The sequence below is a fragment of the Salmo salar genome, chromosome ssa12 (genome assembly GCF_905237065.1).
Source record: "Salmo salar chromosome ssa12, Ssal_v3.1, whole genome shotgun sequence".
NCBI lineage: Eukaryota > Metazoa > Chordata > Actinopteri > Salmoniformes > Salmonidae > Salmo > Salmo salar.
Window position 1 is genome coordinate 6,068,435 of NC_059453.1, and position 22,082 is coordinate 6,090,516.

General features: G+C 42.6%; 1 protein-coding gene across 7 annotated transcripts in view; it reads right to left on the reverse strand.

Moving 5' to 3' along the window:
- Window positions 1–22,082, reverse strand: part of LOC106593835 (zinc finger protein 883-like) — a 262,127-nt gene that overhangs the window by 64,542 nt on the left and 175,503 nt on the right. Inside the window, exons 1-5 of one of the 7 annotated variants that reach the window (XM_045690545.1) lie at window positions 18,704–19,255; window positions 18,178–18,275; window positions 7,006–7,183; window positions 3,202–3,442; window positions 1,809–2,671 (exon numbers count right to left, since the gene is read on the reverse strand). In XM_045690545.1, the coding sequence (XP_045546501.1) occupies window positions 2,191–2,671; window positions 3,202–3,442; window positions 7,006–7,183; window positions 18,178–18,275; window positions 18,704–18,980 (1,275 nt within the window). In that variant the 5' untranslated portion in view covers window positions 18,981–19,255 and the 3' untranslated portion in view covers window positions 1,809–2,190. Of the gene's footprint in view, window positions 1–1,808; window positions 2,672–3,201; window positions 3,443–5,672; window positions 5,692–7,005; window positions 7,184–7,318; window positions 7,417–7,873; window positions 8,285–11,124; window positions 12,172–17,864; window positions 18,043–18,177; window positions 18,276–18,703; window positions 19,284–22,082 lie in introns of those variants that run through there. The other 6 variants (XM_045690548.1, XM_045690546.1, XM_045690547.1 and 3 more) reach the window with 6 other exon arrangements.

Consider the following 22,082-nt stretch of genomic DNA (forward strand, 5'->3'; position numbering starts at 1 on the left):
AAAGGCTGTAACTTAGCAAAATGTGAAAAAAGGCAAAGGGTCTGAAAACTTTCCAAAGGCACTGTAAGTGATTGAGGAGAGAGCATCATTGCTATATTCTAATTAAAATCATTGACCCATAAGAGAACACATGACCAAAGCAAGGTGTGACCCATTTAGAATTAAAACATTCTTATTGAGAAATATAATCTAATAAACAATTGTTTGCATAACCAAAGACATGAAAACTGACACCAACATTGTATTTAGCTTGGCTTTCATATGGCCAGGAAGGTCAATGAGAATAACAATAGCAACAATAACTATTGTCTAGTTTATCGATGAAGATAGTGAAGGGTCATGAATGTTGGATCCACCCATTTTTCCCCCCATTTTAACCTTTATTGACATACCCAAATCCAACTGCCTGTAGCTCAGGACCTGAAGCAAGGATATGCGTATTCTTGGTAGAATTTGAAAGGAAACACTTTGAAGTTTATGGAAATGTGAAAGGGAATGTTGGAGAATAAAACACATTAGATCTGGTAAAAGATAATACAAAAAAAAAACGTTTTTTGTATTTTTTTGTACCATCATCTTTGAAATGTAAGAGAAAGGCCATATTGTATTATTCCAGCCCAGGTGCAATTTAGATTTTGGCCACTAGATGACAGCAGTGTGTGTAAAGTTTTAGACTGATCACTTCAGGAATGAGCGAGCTACATGACACTTAGCATGAAGTCACCCAGGTGTCCCACACAAGTTGGCCAAATGTACCCAAGTTGCCAAATTGGTAAAGCGATACATTTTCAAGCAAATAACTATATACACAACATATAAAAATGCTACGCCTAACACAACCTCTCTCTCAAAACAAATGAACAGAAAGAATACAAATTACACACTTTAGAATGACAATATTTGGAAGATTCTCAGTCCTACACAATATCGTGCTGCTGATGCCAAGTCCCATAGCAGTCTCTTTCTGGTGTAAAGCAGAGGGTAACAGAACAAGTGGGGCAGGTGATGGGGCCTTTCCTGTGACACAGAACACAACGACGCCTCCCTACTGTGCCCTTTTTGCCCTTAGGCACATTCATGCCTGCAGATAGGAATTTGGGAATGTGAACAACACTGGTGACAGGAGTAGAGGGGACAGAAGGTGCTGCAGTGGACTTTGTGCCGTAGTCAGCAAGCTCCCGGATGAGCAGCTCTCTGAAGGCTAGCTGTGTCATGGAGGTCTGTCCAGAGCTCTTAGCCATTTCCTTCTGGAGGACGAATGCATTCACCACAGCAATGTCAATGAAGTGATAGAACACTGTCCTGTACCATTTCCTTGTCATGTGGAGAACATTGTTGTAGCCTATCAGAGCATCTGACAGGTCCACACCTCCCATGCTCTTGTTGTAGTCCTTTACAGCAGCAGGAATGGGGACATTCTTTGTGGTCCATGCCCCATTAGCGTCCTTCACACGCCTGACGACGTGATCGCCACTGAAGGATTTGTGGATAGTGGTGCACATGACCACCTCTCTGGTATCCATCCACTTTACAAAGAGCAGGTCATCTTTACGAATCCATCTCATGGTACCCCTATCAGCCCTCTTAGGCATGTCGTTCACTTTAGTTTTTGGAAAGCCCTGTCTGTTGGTACGAATGGTGCCACAAGACCACACATCCAGCTTCCTCAGGTCTGTGAACAGGGTAGGGCTTGTGTAGAAGTTGTCCATAAACAGTTTGTAGCCCGTCCCCAGCAGTTGAAAATCCAACAACTCCATAACGGAATCATAACCAAGTCCCTTACCGGTAGCAAAACCGCTTTCCCCCCATAAACAAACAAATTCCAAGTGTAGGCACACACAGAATCAGCCAAAACAAACAGTTTGTACCCACACAGCTTGTTACACATATATTGTTTGAGGCCAATTCTAGCCTTTGAGGCTACCATCCTCTCATCTATGGACAGGTTCTGGTTGGGCTGAAAATGGGTCTTGCAGGCCTCAACCATGCTGGGGTAGAGAGGTTTGATTTTGCAGAGCCTATCAAAGCTTGCTGTGCCTCTCTTCTTGTCATTGTCCTCATCAACTTGTGGGTCACTGATATGAAGCGCCCGTGAGATAGTCAGAAACCTGTTACAAGGCATGACAGTTGTGGGGAAAGGCAGTCGGTAGAGTGTTGACGTTCTCCAGTAGTCCTTCAGGTTTTTCAACTTCACAAGCCCCATGTAAATAACCAGTGAGATGTAACAGTACAGGTCTTGGACGGAAATGGGCTTCCATGCCTCTTTCTTGCCTGCTTGTTTCTTAGCCCCATACTTGTTGGTGTTAGACACCAGCGAATCCAGAACTGACAAGGAGAAAAACATCTGGAAAAGATTAAGGGGCTGTACTTTGCAGTCATGTCCATCTGAGGTCCTGGCTGCCTTTTCGGTCTAAATGTTGGTGCACTTGGTTCCACATCCACGTCTAGCACAGTGTGCCAACGCCCCTCGGTCCCTTTGTCTGCAGGTTGTGCACTGGCCCCCCTCCGCTTCTGGACTGGCCTCTTCACACCTCTAGATGGCCGGGCGGGGGAAGGTGTGGAGCCGGAGACAGCAGGGGTCCGGCTGGATGAACCAGCTTCAGCGTCTGAATTAGTGGGGGATGAACACCTTGACATTGGGGGTTCCCATTGTTCATCCGAGTCCCTGGCACTGTGTAAGAAAAATAAATTTCCGTAAGAATACTTTTACAGATGAGCCCTGTATCAACAGGTAAAATAAACAGATATGTATAATATAGAGTAGAGGGAAGACAATCACTATGGTGAAGTGCTGTTCCATTCCACTCCGGTCATTGTTGTGGGCCTGCCCTCCCCTCAACAGCCTCCAATGGCTATTTATATAACAATGGAATGGAACAGCAAACACACCTCATCACGCTCCCTCTACTCCACACAATCAATATAGCATGGTCACTGTGGTGAGGTGATTGTGTGGAGTAGAGGGAGCGTGATGAGGTGTGTTTGCTGTTCCATTCAACTCCACTCCATTTTTATATAAAAATATTGATATATAATATTAAAATATGTATAATATAGAAAAATAATAATATACATACAGTGTACTTTACACATTTCATTACTGATTATATTTTTATATATTGCAAATAAAATAAAATCTCAAACGGATAATATTTGATATTATTCATTTCTAACAACGGCATTATCATAAGAAGAACTTACCAGTCCAAAACGATGTCCTCCCCGTGTAAAAACATATCTTCCGTCTGGGAGTCAAAGCCATGTTCGCTCAATGACTCGTCTTCGTCCTGTAGTAACTCTGTGTCACTATCCCCATCTCCACTGTGTGTCCTCTCATGTCTTTTCAGGCTTCCTAACTTGGTAAAACTCGTTCCAATCTGGGAGCAGAGGTGTCCTCTTGCTGGTTTGGACGTCTTATGTTCCTCCAAGTTTGGTTTTTCTCCTGCCAAAGACAGTGTTTATTTAAAGAGAGAACTGAATGAAACCTCCACATGATAAAACTGCCTTGCTATGAGGTTTCATCCAAATCAGATCCCTCAACCTGAGGCCAGTTTTCAAACATTTAATCATTTAAAACAATCTTGGTGTGATTTTAACCTCCCTGGGCGAGGTGGGACGCTAGTCAACAGCCAGTGGAATCGCATGGCACGAAATACAAATACCTCAAAAATGCTATAACTTCAATTTCTCAAAAACATATGACTATTTTACACCCTTTTAAAAGACAAGACTCTCGTTAATCTAACCACATTGTCCGATTTCAAAAAGGCTTTACAGCGAAAGCAAAACATTAGATTATGTCAGGAGAGTACCCTGCCAAAAATAATCACACAGCCATTTTCAAAGCAAGCATATGTCACAAAAACCAAAACCACAGCTAAATGCAGCACTAACCTTTGATGATCTTCATCAGATGACACTCCTAGGACATTATGTTATACAATACATGCATGTTTAGTTCAATCAAGTTCATATTTATATCAAAAAACAGATTTTTACATTAGCATGTGATGTTCAGAACTAGCATACCCACCGCAAACTTCCGGTGAATTTACTAAATTACTCACGATAGACGTTCACAAAATACATTATTATTTTAAGAATTATAGATACAGAACTCCTTTTTGCAATCGCGGTGTCAGATTTCAAAATAGCTTTTCGGCGAAAGCACATTTTGCAATATTCTGAGTACATAGCCCGGCCATCACGGCTAGCTATTTTGACACCAACCAAGTTTGGGGCTCACCAAACTCAGAATTACTATTAGAAAAATTGGATTACCTTTGCTGTTCTTCGTCAGAATGCACTCCCAGGACTTCTACAACAAATGTTGTTTTGGTTCCAAATAATCCATAGTTATATTCAAATAGCTCCGTTTTGTTCGTGCGTTCAGGTCACTATCCGAAGGGTGACGCACGAGCGCATTTCGTGACAAAAAAAATGCTAAATATTCCATTACCGTACTTCGAAGCATGTGAAACGCTGTTTAAAATAAATTTTTATGCTATTTTTCTCGTAAAATAGCGATAATATTCCAACCGGGTGACGTTGTATTCATTCAAAGGCTGAAAGAAAAAAAATGGAGAATTCTCATGAACGCGCATCTCCAGTGTCACTGTCCCCAGGCTGACCACTCACAAATTCTCCTGCTGTTTTTCGCCCAGAGACAGCAGACACCCCATTACACTTTCTGGCACCTTCTGAGAGCCAATGGAAGCCTTAGAAAATGTCACGTTACAGCAGAGATGCTGTATTTTCGATAGAGATGCAACAGAAGGACAACAAATTGTCTGACAGGGCACTTCCTGTATGGAATCTTCTCAGGTTTTGGCCTGCCATATGAGTTCTGTTATACTCACAGACACCATTCAAACAGTTTTAGAAACTTTAGAGTGTTTTCTATCCAAATCTACTAATTATATGCATATTCTCGTTTCTGGGCAAGAGTAGCAACCAGTTTAAATTGGGTACGTTTTTTTATCCGGCCTTGCAAATACTGCCCCCTGGTCCCAACAGGTGAAAACAAATGTTGTAGAGCTTCCTGGTAATTTCTGATAATATGTTTACTTACTTATTAATTCTGATTTAGAAGTCAGAATACAAACAACTAGACAGTTCTAGGACACTCAAGACACAGACGTCGATAGATTCCTATCGAGCAGGTGGTTCTAAATATATAACCTTCATAGCTGTAAGATACATAATTTGACTTTTTCTATATGCACAAAAGCTAATTTCTCTCATTTTGTGCACAAATGTGTTTATATCCCTTTGCCAAGATAATCCATCCACTTGACAGGTGTGGCATGTCAAGAAGCTGATTAAACAGCATGATCATTACACAGGTGCACCTTGTGCTGGGGACAATAAAAGGCCACTAAAATGTGCAGTTGTGTCACACAACAACGCCACAGATGTCTCAAAGGAGTGTGCAATTGCCATGCAGGAATATCCACTGGAGCTGTTACCAGATAATTAAATCTTAATTTCTCTACTATAAGCCACCTCCAATGTCGTTTTAGAGAATTTGGTGATCGGCCAAACTTAATGATGGTGTTGAATTCATGCCTGGCCGTGCAGTCATGAGTGAACAGGGAGTACAGGAGGAGCTTGAGTAAGCACCCCTGAGGGGTCCTCATGTTGAGGAACAGCGAAGTGGAAGTGTTTCCTACCTTCACCACCCGGGGGCAGCCTGTCAGGAGTCCAAAACCCAGTTGCACAGGGCGGGGTTCAGACCCAGGGCCTTGAGCTTAATGATGAGTTGAGGGTACTATGGTGGTGAATGCTGAGCTATAGTCAATGAACAGCATTCTTACATAGGTATTCCTCTTGTCCAGATGGGATAGGGCAGTGTGCAGTGCGATGGCATCGTCTGTGGATCTATTGGGGCAGGAAATTGAAGTGGGTCTAGAGTATCAGGTAGGGTAGAGGTGATATGATCCTTGACTAGTCTCTCAACGCACTTCATGATGACAGAATGAGTGCTACAGGACAATAGTCATTTAGTTCAGTTACCTTTGCTTTCTAGGGGATGGGAACAATGGTGGACATCTTGAAGCATGTGGGGACAGCAGACTGCGATAGGGAGAGATTGAATATGTCTGTAAACACACCAGCCAGCTGGTCTGCGCATGCCCTGAGGATGCGGATAGGGATGCCCTCTGGGCCGGCAGACCTGAGAGGGTTAACGCTTAAATATCTTACTCAAGTCGGCCACTGAGGAGAGCCAAAATAAATTCTTCAGAGTTCAAGTAACAGACACATCTCAACATCAACTGTTCAGAGAAGACATCGTGAATCAGGCCTTCATGGTCAAATTGCTGCAAAGAAACCACTACCAAAGGACACCAATGAGAACAAGAGACTTGCTTGGGGAAAGAAACACGAGCAATGGACATTAGACTGGCGGAAATTTGTCCTTGATGAGTTCAAAGTTGAGATTTCTGGTTCCAACCGCCGTGTCTTTGTGAGATACAGAGTAGGTGAACGGATGATCTCTGCATGTGTGAATCCCACCGTGAAGCATGGAGGAGGTGGTGTGATGGTGTGTGGGTGCTTGCTGGTGACACTGTCAGTGATTTATTTAGAATTCAAGGCACACTTAACCAGCATGGCTACCTCAGCATTCTGCAGTGATACACCATCCCATCCCAGGTGTGTTTGGACAATGACCAAACACACCTCCAGGCTGTGTAAGGGCAATTTGACCAAAAAGGAGTGATGGAGTGCTGCATCAGATGACATGGTCTCCACAATCACCCAACCTCAACCCAATTGAGATGGTTTGGGATGAGTTGGACCGCAGAGTGAAGGAAAAGCAGCCAACAATTGCTCAGCATATGTGGGACCTCCAAGACTGTTGGAAAAGCATTCCAGATGAAGCTGGTTGAGAGAATGCCAACAGTGTGCAAAGCTGTATTTGTATTAGTCGGGGACAGCCCTACTGGGAACAGATACCAGTGGGCAGATCTATTTTATTTGTTCAAACTAAAGTACAGCACTTACTTTGATGAGTCAAATCTGATCCTTTCTTCTCTTCTCCTCCTCTCACAGTTCCACTCAGCCCCGTTGTTTTCCTGCAGTCCACCAGCAGCATAGACAACCTCTTCATATCCAGCAGTAAGGCGCTACCGGGAGAGGCATGACACGGGGACTCCGGGAGGGTGGAAGGCCTAGCGTTGTCCTGGTAACCATAAAGAGGGGACACAGACACATATCATTATGGATGCTGATGTCACTGTTGTCATAAAGTGCTTTACAGAAACCCAGCCCAGACCCTGATAGAACAAGCTGTATGCTAGACCAGACCAAGCTGTACCATCTTGTGTTCTGATCTGGAGAGACTCTTCTCTGCCTCATCAGCATCAGGATGTTGTTGATGCTCCCCAAAGGATCCACGATAGTCATGTCTCTCTCCTGTGTGAATGAGAACATCAAACAAATGATAAACTTATGACCTATTGCAAACACAGAGTCTTACAAGAGGCATTAATATGTCTAAAAAGGGCCTAAAATGGCCACATTCATCATGATTTTATAAAATATTGTTTGTGTTGTGAATGTAAAAGGATCGTTCCACTAAATGGGTGCCTTTTGTGTCCCTTTGATATTTTAAGTATAAATGATGCTCCAATATTATATTTCAAAAGCCTGTTATATTAGATGAGGTGCACTTTAATATAGACCACGTGGAGAACTCAATACATCTAATTGAAAAGTCCCCAAAATATATGTACCAATGGCGGATTGTCCCTTAATTCCTACAGTACTGAACAACATATTCAAGTGTAGAACTTCAGTTGAATGCCCATTTAAAACCACACATTAGTTCAACAACTGCATAGTTTGTGCCCGTTTTTAAGACAATACTCACTGGTGTTAATCGGTACTTCAGTCTCCCCCTCCTTTTTCACTCCAAAATGTTCTTCCTCTTTTTTCACTACATTCCCTTCTTTCAATGTTATGGCATCTTTTTCCTTTTTCATTCTGAAAGCTTCTTTCTCTAATTTCACCAGAGCTTCTTTCTCCGTCTTGCTTAGTGAACTCATGCTCCGGGAGATTAGCCTAGTGCAGTGCAGTATCAAGTTAACACATCTGCTAATTTAACAAGCAAATTACGTTTAAATGAACTAGTAGATAGATAAACAGAAGTATGTTCAAAACACTAAGAGTAATATACACAAGATAGGTCTAAAACGCTTCAATGAATCGGTTTTATGTTCGCTAGCAAAGCACCACGTTGGTTAAATCAGTAGTCTGTTGTCGCTGTTGAAGAAGCCTCCAGTTCCGTCCACTAGATTATACGTCACGCAAGAAGCATCACCTGAAATACTCACATCGCCATCTGCTGACTGGAGTGGGCAACACAGATTGGAATAAAATCTCCATTACAATGTTTATTCTGTCAAGCAATGTCATGACAAGTAATTTAAAAACAACCAGATGTTTTCTGTTACTTCTTACAGCCAATATTTTCCTCCAGGGCTGACCTGCCCATTAGGTAGGATTAGGTGACAGATTGAAGAGGCATATTCAGAGATAGATTGACCAAGGCTCATCGCTAACAACGCATAATAACACCTCACATAATGCTGCCCAAAAACAATGAAAACTTCTCTCACCCAGTGGCATATGGACTATTTAGGTGAGTGTAGGTGTTACCACATGAAGCAGTGCCCACTTTGTTAAAGGCTACATGGACAGATAGGGCTCTACCTGTGTAGAACACATGACCCTTTACCCTTCCTGTCTCTAAAGTGTCCTTTTGGGTGGTGGTATAATTTGGATTAACTTTTCCTCATAGTTATTCTGAACCCACTGCCTGCAAGTCGTCGTTAAATTAGCCTCAGTGATTTGTATTTTCCTTCAACTTTTTGAAGATGAAACAGCCAGGAACTGCCCCTGTCTGAGTGCATTTGTCTACCACTATGTGTAGCTGTTAGCGATGATGCTAATGATAACCATCTTCTGGTTGATGGAAAAGCTTTCCCAAAAACCTTGTCAATTAACTAAAAAGTAGTCTATGCCTACCTGGCAGAATGATATCATGACTATTTGCATCAATCCAGTTGTGATTTGTTCATCAAACTCTGCAATCACGTGTGCTACTAAGACTCCACTTACCAAGCAAGGCTCTTGCTGGTGCCACTTGAATTAAAGGGAATCTACACCCAAAAATGAAAACGTCATAGATTTTTCTCAGACTTCAAAAGTGGTCTCTTGATGTGGTTTAAGTATTGTTGTGGACTTAGAACATCCAATGTTGTTGTTTTTCTATTAACAGTGTGATTTGGAGAGAAAAACAGGGACAAATCAGAAACCTGGAATCACTAAATGTAGAAAACAGAATAATAAATAAATAAATGGAATTAGGTAAGAAAAATTCAAAAAGATTTGATAGAGATGTTATATATAGATAGAGATGTTATAGGGCCCTAAATATTCTATACATTTTCTCTCATTACTGTATTATTTAGAGATAGTGCAGAGTAACAGCTGTATCCTGAAGTGACCTTTAACCTCTCTGCTCCACAATACTTCTTCCACTGGATCAAAGCTTCAGCCAAGTAGGATACATGATAGTGGTAACACATGGAGTAGGGTTGGATATAGTCATGGTAGGATACATGATAGTGGTAACACATGGAGTTGGGTTGGATATAGTCATGGTAGGATACATGATAGTGGTAACACATGGAGTTGGGTTGGATATAGTCATGGTAGTGGTAACATGATAGTGGAAACACATGGAGTTGGGTTGGATATAGTCATGGTAGGATACATGATAGTGGTAACACATGGAGTTGGGTTGGATATAGTCATGGTAGGATACATGATAGTGGTAACACATGGAGTTGGGTTGGATATAGTCATGGTAGGATACATGATAGTGGTAACACATGGAGTAGGGTTGGATATAGTCATGGTAGGATACATGATAGTGACAACACATGGAGTTGGATATAGTCCTGGTAGGATACATGATAGTGACAACACATGGAGTTGGATATAGTCATGGTAGTCCATACCAGGTGGAGATGGCTCCAATATGGAGTTGGGGGACCAGGGGGAGATGGATCCAGTATGGAGTTGGGGGGACCAGGGGGAGATGGATCCAGTATGGAGTTGGGGGGGCCAGATCTTGGGATCTCCATGACGAGAACCGTTGTTAGAGCAGAAACTGTCTGCTGTGAATTATAAGTATCTTTCATACTAATGTTAACCTTGTGACCCGTTCTATACATCTGGTGATTGTCATGTAGACTGAAGGAGGATGGACTTTGCTATAAAATGCTGTGGCTCAAACCAGCTCGTTGAGTTCTCAGTGGTCACCTCCAGGGGTGATATAAAATGTTGTGGCTCAAACCAGCTCGTTGAGTTCTCAGTGGTCACCTCCAGGGGTGATATAAAATGCTGTGGCTCAGACCAGCTCTTTGAGTTCTCAGTGATCACCTCCAGGGGTGATATAAAATTCTGTGGCTCAAACCAGCTGGTTGAGTTCTCAGTGATCACCTCCAGGGGTGATGACCGACCAGCTCCATTACTGCACTAATTAAATAATAAAGTTTACTTGTTTTGAAGAAATGTAAAAGTCTCTCCTTTTGATTACAATAATTCCACCACAATGGTCAAGAGGTTGTGAACCCAGAGGGGCCCTTGAACACATGTTGTGTTTAGGTACATATATGTTTTCTGTTTATGAAGGAATAAATGATTGAGAGGATATAGACCACAAAACAAGATAATTTTAGTCTTTAACAATGTGCCCTTTACTAATGACTTAAACAGATCATTTTACCCAGGAGTGGGACAATATTCCACAGGCCACAATCAACGGCCTGATCAACTATAGGCAAATGACGGTCACATCAGATACTGACTGGTTTTCTGATCGTGCCCCTACCATTTCTTCAAGGCATCATTGACCAACAGATGCATATCTGTATTCCTAGTTATGTGAAATCCATAGATAAGGGTCCAATTAATTTATTTCAATGGACTTTTTCCTTATATGAACTGTAACTCAGTAAAATCTTTGAAATTGTTGCATATGGAGTTTATATTTTTGTTCAGTATTTACATACATACACATCCTGTCGGGCTGTATCTGCTATATATATATATATATATATACACACACAAAAACATATATGGGGGATTGGAAATTATGCAGACAATTACATTGATGGAAGCTACAATCTATGTTCCATATTAAAGCTGATCTTCCCCCTAGGACCAAGGACTTTTTTTCTGAAAATGAGAGCATGTACGGTATGATACAATCTATATTGTCAAACAAATCCATAAACACAATCCACTATATTACATGCAGTACAGAAAACACTTCAAAGTCAATACACATTCAGACTCTGGGGTCTACTGGCCCTGCACCTGTCATATGTCCCACTGTTCAGAGGCCTTCATCTTCCCTATGTCCTACTGTTCAGCCAACATCTGTCCTAAATCCTGCTGTTCAGCCTACATGGGTCCGATGTCCTACTGTTCAGCCTACATCTATCCTATGTTCTACTGTTCAGACTGTGTGTAATCGTTCATGTCTTTTAAGGTTACATAAGTGGGTAAAACTCCTTCCACATTGGGAGCAGTGGTAAGGCTTCTCCCCTGTGTGTATTCTCTCATGTGTTTTCAGTTTACATAAGTGGGCAAACCTCTTTCCACACTGGGAGCAGGGGTAAGGCTTCTCCCCTGTGTGTAATATCTCATGTGTTTTCAGGTTGCATGAGTGGGTAAAACGCTTTCCACACTGGGAGCAGGGGTAAGGCTTCTCCCCTGTGTGTAATCTCTCGTGTGTTTTCAGGTTACATAAGTGGGCAAAACTCTTTCCACACTGGGAGCAGTGGTAAGGCTTCTCCCCTGTGTGTATTCTCTGATGTGTTTTCAGTTTACATAAGTGAGCAGAACTCTTTCCACACTGGGAGCATTGGAAAGGCTTCTCCCCTGTGTGTATGCTCTCATGTTTTTTCAGGTTGCTTTTCTGGTTAAAACTCTTTCCACACTGGGAGCAGTGGTAAGGCTTCTCCCCTGTGTGTATTCTCTCATGTTTTTTCAGGTGCTCTTTCTGGTTAAAACTCTTTCCACAATGGGAGCAGAGGTGTTGTCTTTCTGGTTTGGACTTCACTGGCTCTGGTTCCTCTGAGTCTGGTCTTTCTCCTGCCAAAGACAAAGTGTTCATTTAAATAGAGACCTGAACGAAACCTCCACATGACAAAACGGCCTTGCTACGAGGGTAAATCCTAATCAGATCCCTCAATAATCTGAGGCCAATTTGAACAATCTTGGTGTGATAAAAAAAAAAAAGGTTGTAGAGCTTCCTGGTAATTACTAATAATATTTTATAAGTCAGATCACAAAAAACTAGACAGTTCTAAGACACTCAAGACAAAAGACGTCGCTGGATTCCAATCGATCAGGTGGTTGTAAATATATAACTCTCATAGCTGTATGATACAGAATGTGACCTACGCACTTCCTTAAACCTAAAATAAGTAAATAAGTAATTTTAAGTGGAAGTCCAAAACTTGTTTTTACGTCGAAGACACAAAGCACATCAGTAAAATCTCCCCGTTGTTGAAAGGGTTCCACACATGCTGTTTAAATGGCCCAATTTCTTATTTAGAGTCTGAAAAGGCTTGTTCATTCACGTCATGAATTCCATATGACACCATCATATGTTTCTAAAACTGATAGTAACTATACTGAACAAAAATATAAACGCAAAGTGTTGGTCCCATGTTTCATGAGCTGAAATAAAAGATTGAAGAATTTTTCCATACGTACAATAAGCGTATTTCTCTAAAAATTGTGCACAAATTTTACATCCCGGTTAGTGAACATTTATTCTTTGCCAAGATAACCCATCCACCTGACATGTGTGGCATATCAACAAGCTGATTAAACAACATCATTACACAAGTGCACCTTGTGCTGTGGACAATAAAAAGGCCACTCAAAAATGTGCAGTTTTGTCACACAAAAATGCCACAGATGTCTCAGAGGGAGCGGGAAATTGGTATGTTGACTGCAGGAATGTCCACTGGAGCTGTTGCCATGGAATTTTATGTACAGTACCAGACTCACCTACTCAAGGGTTTTTCTTTACTTTTACATTGTAGAATAAGAGTAAAGACATCAAAACTATGAATAAACATAAGGAATCATATAGTAACCTAAAGTGTTTAACAAATCAAAATATATATTAGATTCTTCAAAGTAGCCCCCCCTCGCTTTGCACATGCTTGGTATTCTCTCAACCAGCTTCACATGGAATGCTTTTCCAACCAGTCTTGACGGAGTTAACACATATGCTGAGAACTTGTTGGCTACTTTTCCTTCACTCTGCGGTCCGACTCATCCCAAACCATCTCAATTTGGTTGAGGTCGGGGGATTGTGGAGGCCAGGTTATCTGATGCAGCACTCCATCACTCTCCTTCTTGGTCACATAGCCCTTACATAGCCTGGTGTTGTGGTGGGTCATTGTCCTGATGAAAAACAAATGAAAGTCCCACTAAGCGCAAACCAGAAGGGATTGCGTAATCGCTGCAGAATGCTGTGGTAGCCATGCTGGTTAAGTGTGCCTTCTAAATCAATCACTGACAGAGTCAACAGCAAAGCACCCGCACACCATCACACATACGGAGATCATCCATTCACCTACTCTGCGTTTGAAACCAAAGATTGCATATCGATTGTGCTACCAGGGGTAGCAAAACCCTGGATCATTGTTATTCTAACTTCCGCGACACATATAAGGCCCTCCCCTGCCCTCCCTTCGGAAAAGCTGACCACGACTCCATTTTGTTGCTCCCAGCCTATAGACAGAAACTAAAACAGGAAGCTCCCGCCTTCAGGTCTGTTCAACGCTGGTCCGACCAATCGGATTCCACGCTTCAAGATTGCTTCGATCACGTGGACTGGGATATGTTCCGCATTGGGTCGAACAACAACATTGATGAATACGCTGATTCGGTGTGCGAGTTCATTAACAAGTGCATCGGTGATGTTGTACCCACAGTGTCTATTAAAACATTCCCCAACCAGAAACCGTGGATTGATGGCAGCATTCGCGCAAAACTGAACGCGCGAACCACTGCTTTTAATCAGGGCAAGGTGACCGGAAACATGACCGAATACAAACAGTGTAGCTATTCCCTCCGCAAAGCAATCAAACAAGCTAAGCATCAGTATAGAGACAAAGTGGAGTCGCAATTCAACGGCTCAGACACGCGAGGTATGTGGCAGGGTCTACAGTCAATCACAGACTACAAAAGGAAAAGAGAATTGCACCCCTTCTGAAAAAACCTACACTCGATCCCTCCGATGTCAACAACTACAGACCAGTATCCCTTCTTTCTTTTCTCTCCAAAACTCTTGAACGTGCCGTCCTTGGCCAGCTCTCCTGCTATCTCTCTCAGAATGACCTTCTTGATCCTAATCAGTCAGGTTTCAAGACTGGGCATTCAACTGAGACTGCTCTTCTCTGTGTCACGGAGGCTCTCCGCACTGCTAAAGCTAACTCTCTCTCCTCTGCTCTCATCCTTCTAGACCTATCTGCTGCCTTTGATACTGTGAACCATCAGATCCTCCTCTCCACCCTCTCCGAGTTGGGCATCTCCGGCGCGGCCCACGCTTGGATTGCGTCCTACCTGACAGGTCACTCCTACCAGGTGGCGTGGCGAGAATCTGTCTCCGCACCATGCGCTCTCACCACTGGTGTCCCCCAGGGCTCTGTTCTAGGCCCTCTCCTATTCTCGCTATACACCAAGTCACTTGGCTCTGTCATATCCTCACATGGTCTCTCCTATCATTGCTATGCAGACGACACACAATTAATCTTCTCCTTTCCCCCTTCTGATAACCAGGCGGCGAATCGCATCTCTGCATGTCTGTCAGACATATCAGTGTGGATGACGGATCACCAGCTCAAGCTGAACCTCGGCAAGACGGAGCTGCTTTTCCTCCCGGGGAAGGACTGCCCGTTCCATGATCTCGCCATCACGGTTGACAACTCCCTTGTGTCCTCCTCCCAGAGTGCTAAGAACCTTGGCGTGATCCTGGACAACACCCTGTCGTTCTCCACTAACATCAAGGCGGTGACCCGATCCTGTAGGTTCATGCTCTACAACATTCGCAGAGTACGACCCTGCCTCACACAGGAAGCGGCGCAGGTCCTAATCCAGGCACTTGTCATCTCCCGTCTGGATTACTGCAACTCGCTGTTGGCTGGGCTCCCTGCCTGTGCCATTAAACCCCTACAACTCATCCAGAACGCCGCAACCCGTCTGGTGTTCAACCTTCCCAAGTTCTCTCACGTCACCCCGCTCCTCCGCTCTCTCCACTGGCTTCCAGTTGAAGCTCGCATCCGCTACAAGACCATGGTGCTTGCCTACGGAGCTGTGAGGGGAACGGCACCTCCGTACCTTCAGGCTCTGATCAGGCCCTACACCCAAACAAGGGCACTGCGTTCATCCACCACTGGCCTGCTGGCCCCCCTACCTCTGAGGAAGCACAGTTCCCGCTCAGCCCAGTCAAAACTGTTCGCTGCTCTGGCACCCCAATGGTGGAACAAGCTCCCTCACGACGCCAGGACAGCGGAGTCAATCACCACCTTCCGGAGACACCTGAAACCCCACCTCTTTAAGGAATACCTAGGATAGGATAAAGTAATCCTTCTAACCCCCCCCCTTAAAAGATTTAGATGCACTATTGTAAAGTGGTTGTTCCACTGGATATCATAAGGTGAATGCACCATTTTGTAAGTCGCTCTGGATAAGAGCGTCTGCTAAATGACTTAAATGTAATGTAATGTAATGGAAAACCAGCCCTGTCGCGGCCCACGATGCCTTGCTCCCAGACAGACTAAACAAGTTTTTTCCTCGCTTTGAGGACAGTACGTGCCACTGACAAGGCCCGCTACCAAAACCTGCGGGCTCTCCTTCACTGCAGCCAATGTGAGTAAAACATTTAAACGTGTTAACCCTCGCAAGGCTGCAGGCCCAGACGGCATTCCCGGCCGCGTCCTCAGAGCATGCGCAGACCAGCTGGCTGGTGTGTTTACAGACATATTCAATCAATCCTTATCCCAGTCTGCTGTCCCCACATGCTTCAAGAGGACCACCATTGTTCCTGTTCCCAAGAAAGCTAAGGTAACTGAGCTAAATGACTACTGCCCAGTAGCACTCACTTCTGTCATCATGAAATGCTTTGAGAGACTAGTCAAGGACCATATCACCTCCACCCTACCTGACACCCTAGACCAACTGCAATTTGCTTACCGCCACAATAGGTCCACAGACGACGCAATTGCCATCACACTGCACACTGCCCTAACCCATCTGAACAAGAGGAATACCTATGTAAAAATGCTGTTCATCGATTACAGCTCAGCATTTAATACCATAGTACCCTCCAAACTCGTCATTAAGCTCGAGACCCTGGGTCTCGACCCCGCCCTGTGCAACTGGATCCTGGACTTCCTGACGGGCCGCCCCCAGTTGGTAAGGGTAGGTAACAACACATCCGCCACACTGATCCTCAACCCGGGGCCCCTCAGGGGTAAGTGCTCAGTCCCCTCCTGTACTCCCTGTTCACTCATGGCCAGCAACGACTCCAACAACATCATCAAGTGTTCCGATGACACAACAGTGATCACCGACAACGACGAGACAACAACTGTAATTGTGTGATGTGGGGATGCAGGGCAGCGTTCATATATGGTTGATTCCGTCGGAAAGTCAACCTGAACAAGTGTAACGGAGGTAAGAACGTGCTGCAAGATCACTCCACAGCTAGCTTGAAACGTCACAGATGGAGCTATCCAACTGGTACCTTTTGTATAGCTTCAATAGCGGTCACGTGTGTTGAGAAGCAGAGGATCACTAGTTTGAGTCCAGTATGGGGACAGTGGAGGAAACTAAACTGTTAGCAGCACACTGGCGTCAGTTACACATGAAATTAATCAAGTTAGTCATTTCCAAATGAAACCATGTTCTGTCAGGTCTATATGTTGGAGTTCAGGCTTTATTTGACCTGTTAAAGTAGGAAATGTAATGAATTTTGTCCATTACAGAGAGTCTCACAAAAAAGCTTTTCATTCAATCATATTTCATGGCTTTTAGAAAAGGTGGACGGAGCTTGTTTAAAAATATATATTTGCCATTTTTAACAAGTTCTGTAGATCAGATGTTAATGAAGCAATACAGACCACATTGAAGTGTCTGGAGTTTAGTTTGTGTGTTCTACAGTCTTGTGAAGATAAGGGGGTTGACTGGGACAGACAATGTAACATCCATAATGACTTGAGAACATTATTACATCAGATCATTGAAACTTTCTCTCTAAATCTAACTTTCATCAAGGTTTTATATGGTCTACTGGCTTCTCTCTTTTCATTGGCAGAATCCTTTTTCAGTGTTATGATATTCATAACATCCATATCCACCAGTCTATCTTCATGTCAACTATTTTTACTGTTATTTTTTATTTAACCTTTAACTAGGCAAGTCAGTTAAGAACAAATTCTTATTTACAATGACGGCCTAGGAACAGTGGGTTAACTGCCTTGTTCAGGGGCAGAACGACAGATTTTTACCTTGTCAGCTCGGGGATTCGATCTAGCAACCTTTCGGTTACTGGCCCAACGCTCCAACCACTAGACTACCTGCCGCCCCAAAACTAACAGAACTCTGTTCATTGGCAGAATCCTTTTTCAGTGTTATAATATTCATAACATCCATACCCACCAGTCTATCTTCATGTCAACTAACAGAACTCTGCTGGTTGTCCTGGTAACAGATACCAGTGGGCAGATCTATTGTATTTGTTCAAACTAAACTACAGCACTTACTTTGATGAGTCAAATCTGATCCTTTCTTCTCTTCTCCTCCTCTCACAGTTCCACTCAGCCCCGTTGTTTTCCTGCAGTCCACCAGCAGCACAGACAACCTCTTCATACCCAGCAGTAAGGTACTACCGGGAGAGGCACGACACAGGGACTCCAGGAGGGAGGAAGGGCTAGCGTTGTCCTGGTAACCATAAAGAGGGGACACAGACACATATCATTATGGATGCTGATGCCACTGTTGTCATAAAGTGCTTTACAGAAACCCATCCCAGACCCTGATAGAACAAGCTGTATGCTAGACCAGACCAAGCTGTACCATCTGGTGTTCTGATCTGGAGAGACTCTTCTCTGCCTCGTCAGCATCAGTATGTTGTTGAGGCTTCCCAGAGGATCCACAATAGTCATGTCTCTCTCCTGTGTGAATGAGAACATCAAACAGGTGGTAAACTTACGACTGTCTATTAAAATCATAAGGTCTTACAAGAGACATTAATATATGTAAACTGGGCCTAAAATGCAAATGTTAAAGGGTTGTTCCACAAAACGGGTGTATTTTGTGTCCCTTCAATATTTTAAGTTGAAATTATGCTCCAATATTGAATTTTAAAAGCCTGTTGCATGAGATGAGGTGCACTTTAATATAGACCACAAGGAATATTCAATAAATCTAATTTAAAAGACCCCAAAATATATGTACCAATGGCAGATTGACCCTTTAACAATTCCTACAGTACTGAACAACATATTCAAGTGTATAACTTCAGTAACTTCAGCCCCTTTAAAACCACACATTAGTTCAACAGCTGCATAGTTTGTGCCCCTGTTTTTAAGACAGTACTCACTGGTGGTAATCTGATATTCTGTCTCCTCTTTCACTCCCAAAACGTCTTCCTTCTTCACCTTTATTGAGATAGCGTCCTCTTCCTCTCTAAAAGGTTCTTTCTCTTCTTTCCCTATAACAACCTCCTCTTCCTCCTTTTTCATTCTGAAAGGTTCTTTCTCTTCTTTCACTGTAATATCCTCCTCTTCTTTCACGACAATGTTCAAATCCAGAGGTTCTTTCTCCGTCCAGTAGACATCCTCTTCTTTAACAGGGGAGGAGTAGTTTAGTGAACTCATGGTCAGGGATGTTAGCAAGTTAACTAGCCTAGGACTAGGCTTAGTATCAATATATAACAAGTTTGCAAATTGAACAAACAAATTAGGTTGAAGTTAACGTCAACTGAACTGTGTTAACAACACTGAGATAAGCTAATGTACATTAACATGGTCTAAAGCGCCAATTTTTCAGTTTTATGTTGGCTAGCAAGCTACCGACGTGGTTGAAAGAGTAGCCGTGTTGTTGTTCCTGAAGAAGCGTATCGTCCAGTCCATTATACGTCCAGTCCGTTATACGCCATTTGTCGCGGTTGAAGAAGCCTTCTGTCCTGTCCACTAGATTATACGTCACGCAAGAAGCGTCACCTGAAAGACGCACATCGCCATCTGCTGGCTGGAGTGGGTAACGCAGTTTGGAAACAATAGTTACTACACTTTTTGTATTGGAAAGAAAGTCATAATAATTTAACAATAAACTGATATATTTTCTCTTACGTCTTACAAATAATACTTTCCTGTACACAGACGTAGAAGCTTAATATGAATATGTAGATTATAATTAAATACTTCTATGAATAGGTAGTGTGTTAATACACATTTACTCCATTCATTTTTTACATTTGTTTTAATCTAGATGTGACCACACTATCCACTTCAATCAGTGTAGACGAAGGGGGGAGACAATGTTTAATGCCTTGAGACAATTGAGGCATGGATTGTGTATGTGTGCCATTCAGAGTGTGAATGGGGAAGACAAAATATTTAAGTGTCTGAACGGGATATGGTAGTTGGTGCCAGGCCCGCCGGTTTGTGTCAAGAACCTCAATGTTGCTGGGTTTTTCCAGCTCAACAGTTTCCCATGTGTACCAAGAATGGTCCACCACTCTAACAGTGGCGGTCAGTGCCATTTAAAATGAGGCAGGACAATTTGTTTTTTTCATGAACATGGCCTTATTTCTATTACAGCATATTAGATGACTGTCATTCATATTCCATTAACACAGTTCAATGTAACAGTGGTAGGTTAAGGCTACTACATGATACTCACATTTTAACTATAACCATCATGAGGTTGCTCCAACCTAGTCTATGAATGACAGTTTACAACGTGCACACAGGGAGAAAAATGTGAAAAATATATTGGCACATTCAATACTGCCTTGCACTCTTGCCTGCATCTAGCTGATATGGGCTGTAATCATTAGTCCTACAGTTTCAAACAAGAGATTCTATTGGACAAATTCAGGTATGTTTATCCCGGTTTTGTTCCGTTTAAGTAACGTTTGTCAACAGAATCGGCAGAATGAAAACAACCCTGATCACGCGTAAACACAGTTCACTTTCATAACAGCCACGTTGTATTCCTTCTCTCCTCCACTTGTTGTATTCAGCGCATGTGACAAATAAGGTTTGATTTGATTTGACAAATTCAGGTATGTTTATCCCGGTTTTGTTCTGTTTAAGAAACGTTTTTCAACAACAATCATGAATAAACAGTTCACTTTCATAACAGCCACGTTTTATTCCTTCTCTCCTCTTATCACCTTTTCCCTTTGCTTCTGTACTTCAATGCACAACACATCAGCTGTATGTGACCAGGAGAAAAAACCTTTACAAGCCAAACCATATCAAAACTGAAACACACAGCCTACATCGTTGTCACCATATTAGCTAAAGTAACATCATAGTCGACATAGCTAATATAACTAACACGTTAGGGATCCTGCTATAATCATGCAGTAACGTTACAGTATACAGTCAGTAAGCAGTTTAGCACTTACACCGGGCCCCGGTGGCAATACATTTGTAAAACCAAAAGCTTACCCTGACTTGGAAGAGTTCCAGTGTTGTGTTGGATAGTCATAGCCAGCTAGCTAACATTTTTGAGTCACATAGCATCCCTCTGTTTGAGCCGGGTGTTTAAGTAGGCTAAACTTGCTAGCTGCATTTGCTAGCTAAGTAAGTGAAACTGAAAGTGGAAAATAAATGACGAAAACTCTCTGTCTCTCTTTCTACTCCCAATTTGTTCAAAACTGTTCAACTATTGTCTTTTTCTCTCTTTGAGTCAACTACTCACCACATGTTATGCACTGCAGTGCTAGCTAGCTGTAGCTTATGCTTTCAGTACCAGATCTATTCTCTGATCCTTTCATTGGGCGGACAACATGTCAGTTCATGCTGCAAGAGCTGTGATAGGTTGGAGGACGTCCTCCGGAAGTTGTCATAATTACTGTGTAAATCTATGGAAGGGCTTGAGAACCATGAGCCTCCTAGGTTTTGTATTGAAGTCAATGTTCCCAGAGGAGGATGCAAAATACTATGTTTTAATCAATTATTTGGTGACGTGATTATATTTAGTATAGTTTTATCTAAAAAGGATAACTTTCTAAATGTTTTACCATTTTCATTTTTCTGAAAATCACTCAGGAGAATGGGTCTCCCCTTCCTCCTCTGAGGAGCCTCCACTGCACCCAAAGGACATCCAGCCAACAATTGTGGGAAGCATTGGAGTCAACATGAGCCAGCATCCCTGTGGAAAGCTTTCGACACCTTGTAGAGTCCATGCCCCGACGAATTGAGGCTGTTCTGAGGGGAAAAGGGGAGGGTCCAACTCCATATTAGGAAGTTGTTCTAAATGTTTGGTATAATCAGTGGATATATCTGCCGTTTAGCAGACACTTTTATCAAAGGGTTTTGCAGTCGTGTGAAAATGAGATGGAAACCCATTTAACTTGTATTTTTCATTCGGTACATGGGAATGCACTACGTAATCACTCAAAGCCTTTTATCTGCAATAAGTCTGTTTGATAGAAACATTTCTGTACGTATTCACTCAAAGCCTTTTATCTGCAATAAGTCTGTTTGATAGAAACATTTCTGGTGGGAAAAAGCATAAATTGTTTCATGCAGATTTGAGAATATTCACATGAAAATATGTCGCAAATTAATCCAAATCAGATCCCTCAATAACCTGAGGTCAGTTTTCAAACATTTCATCATTTAAAACAATCTTGGTGTGATTTTAAAACAAATTATGTTGTAGAGCTTCCTGGTAATATGTTAACATTAATTATTCATTCTGTTTTAGAAGTCAGAACACAAAACACTAGACAGTTCTATGAC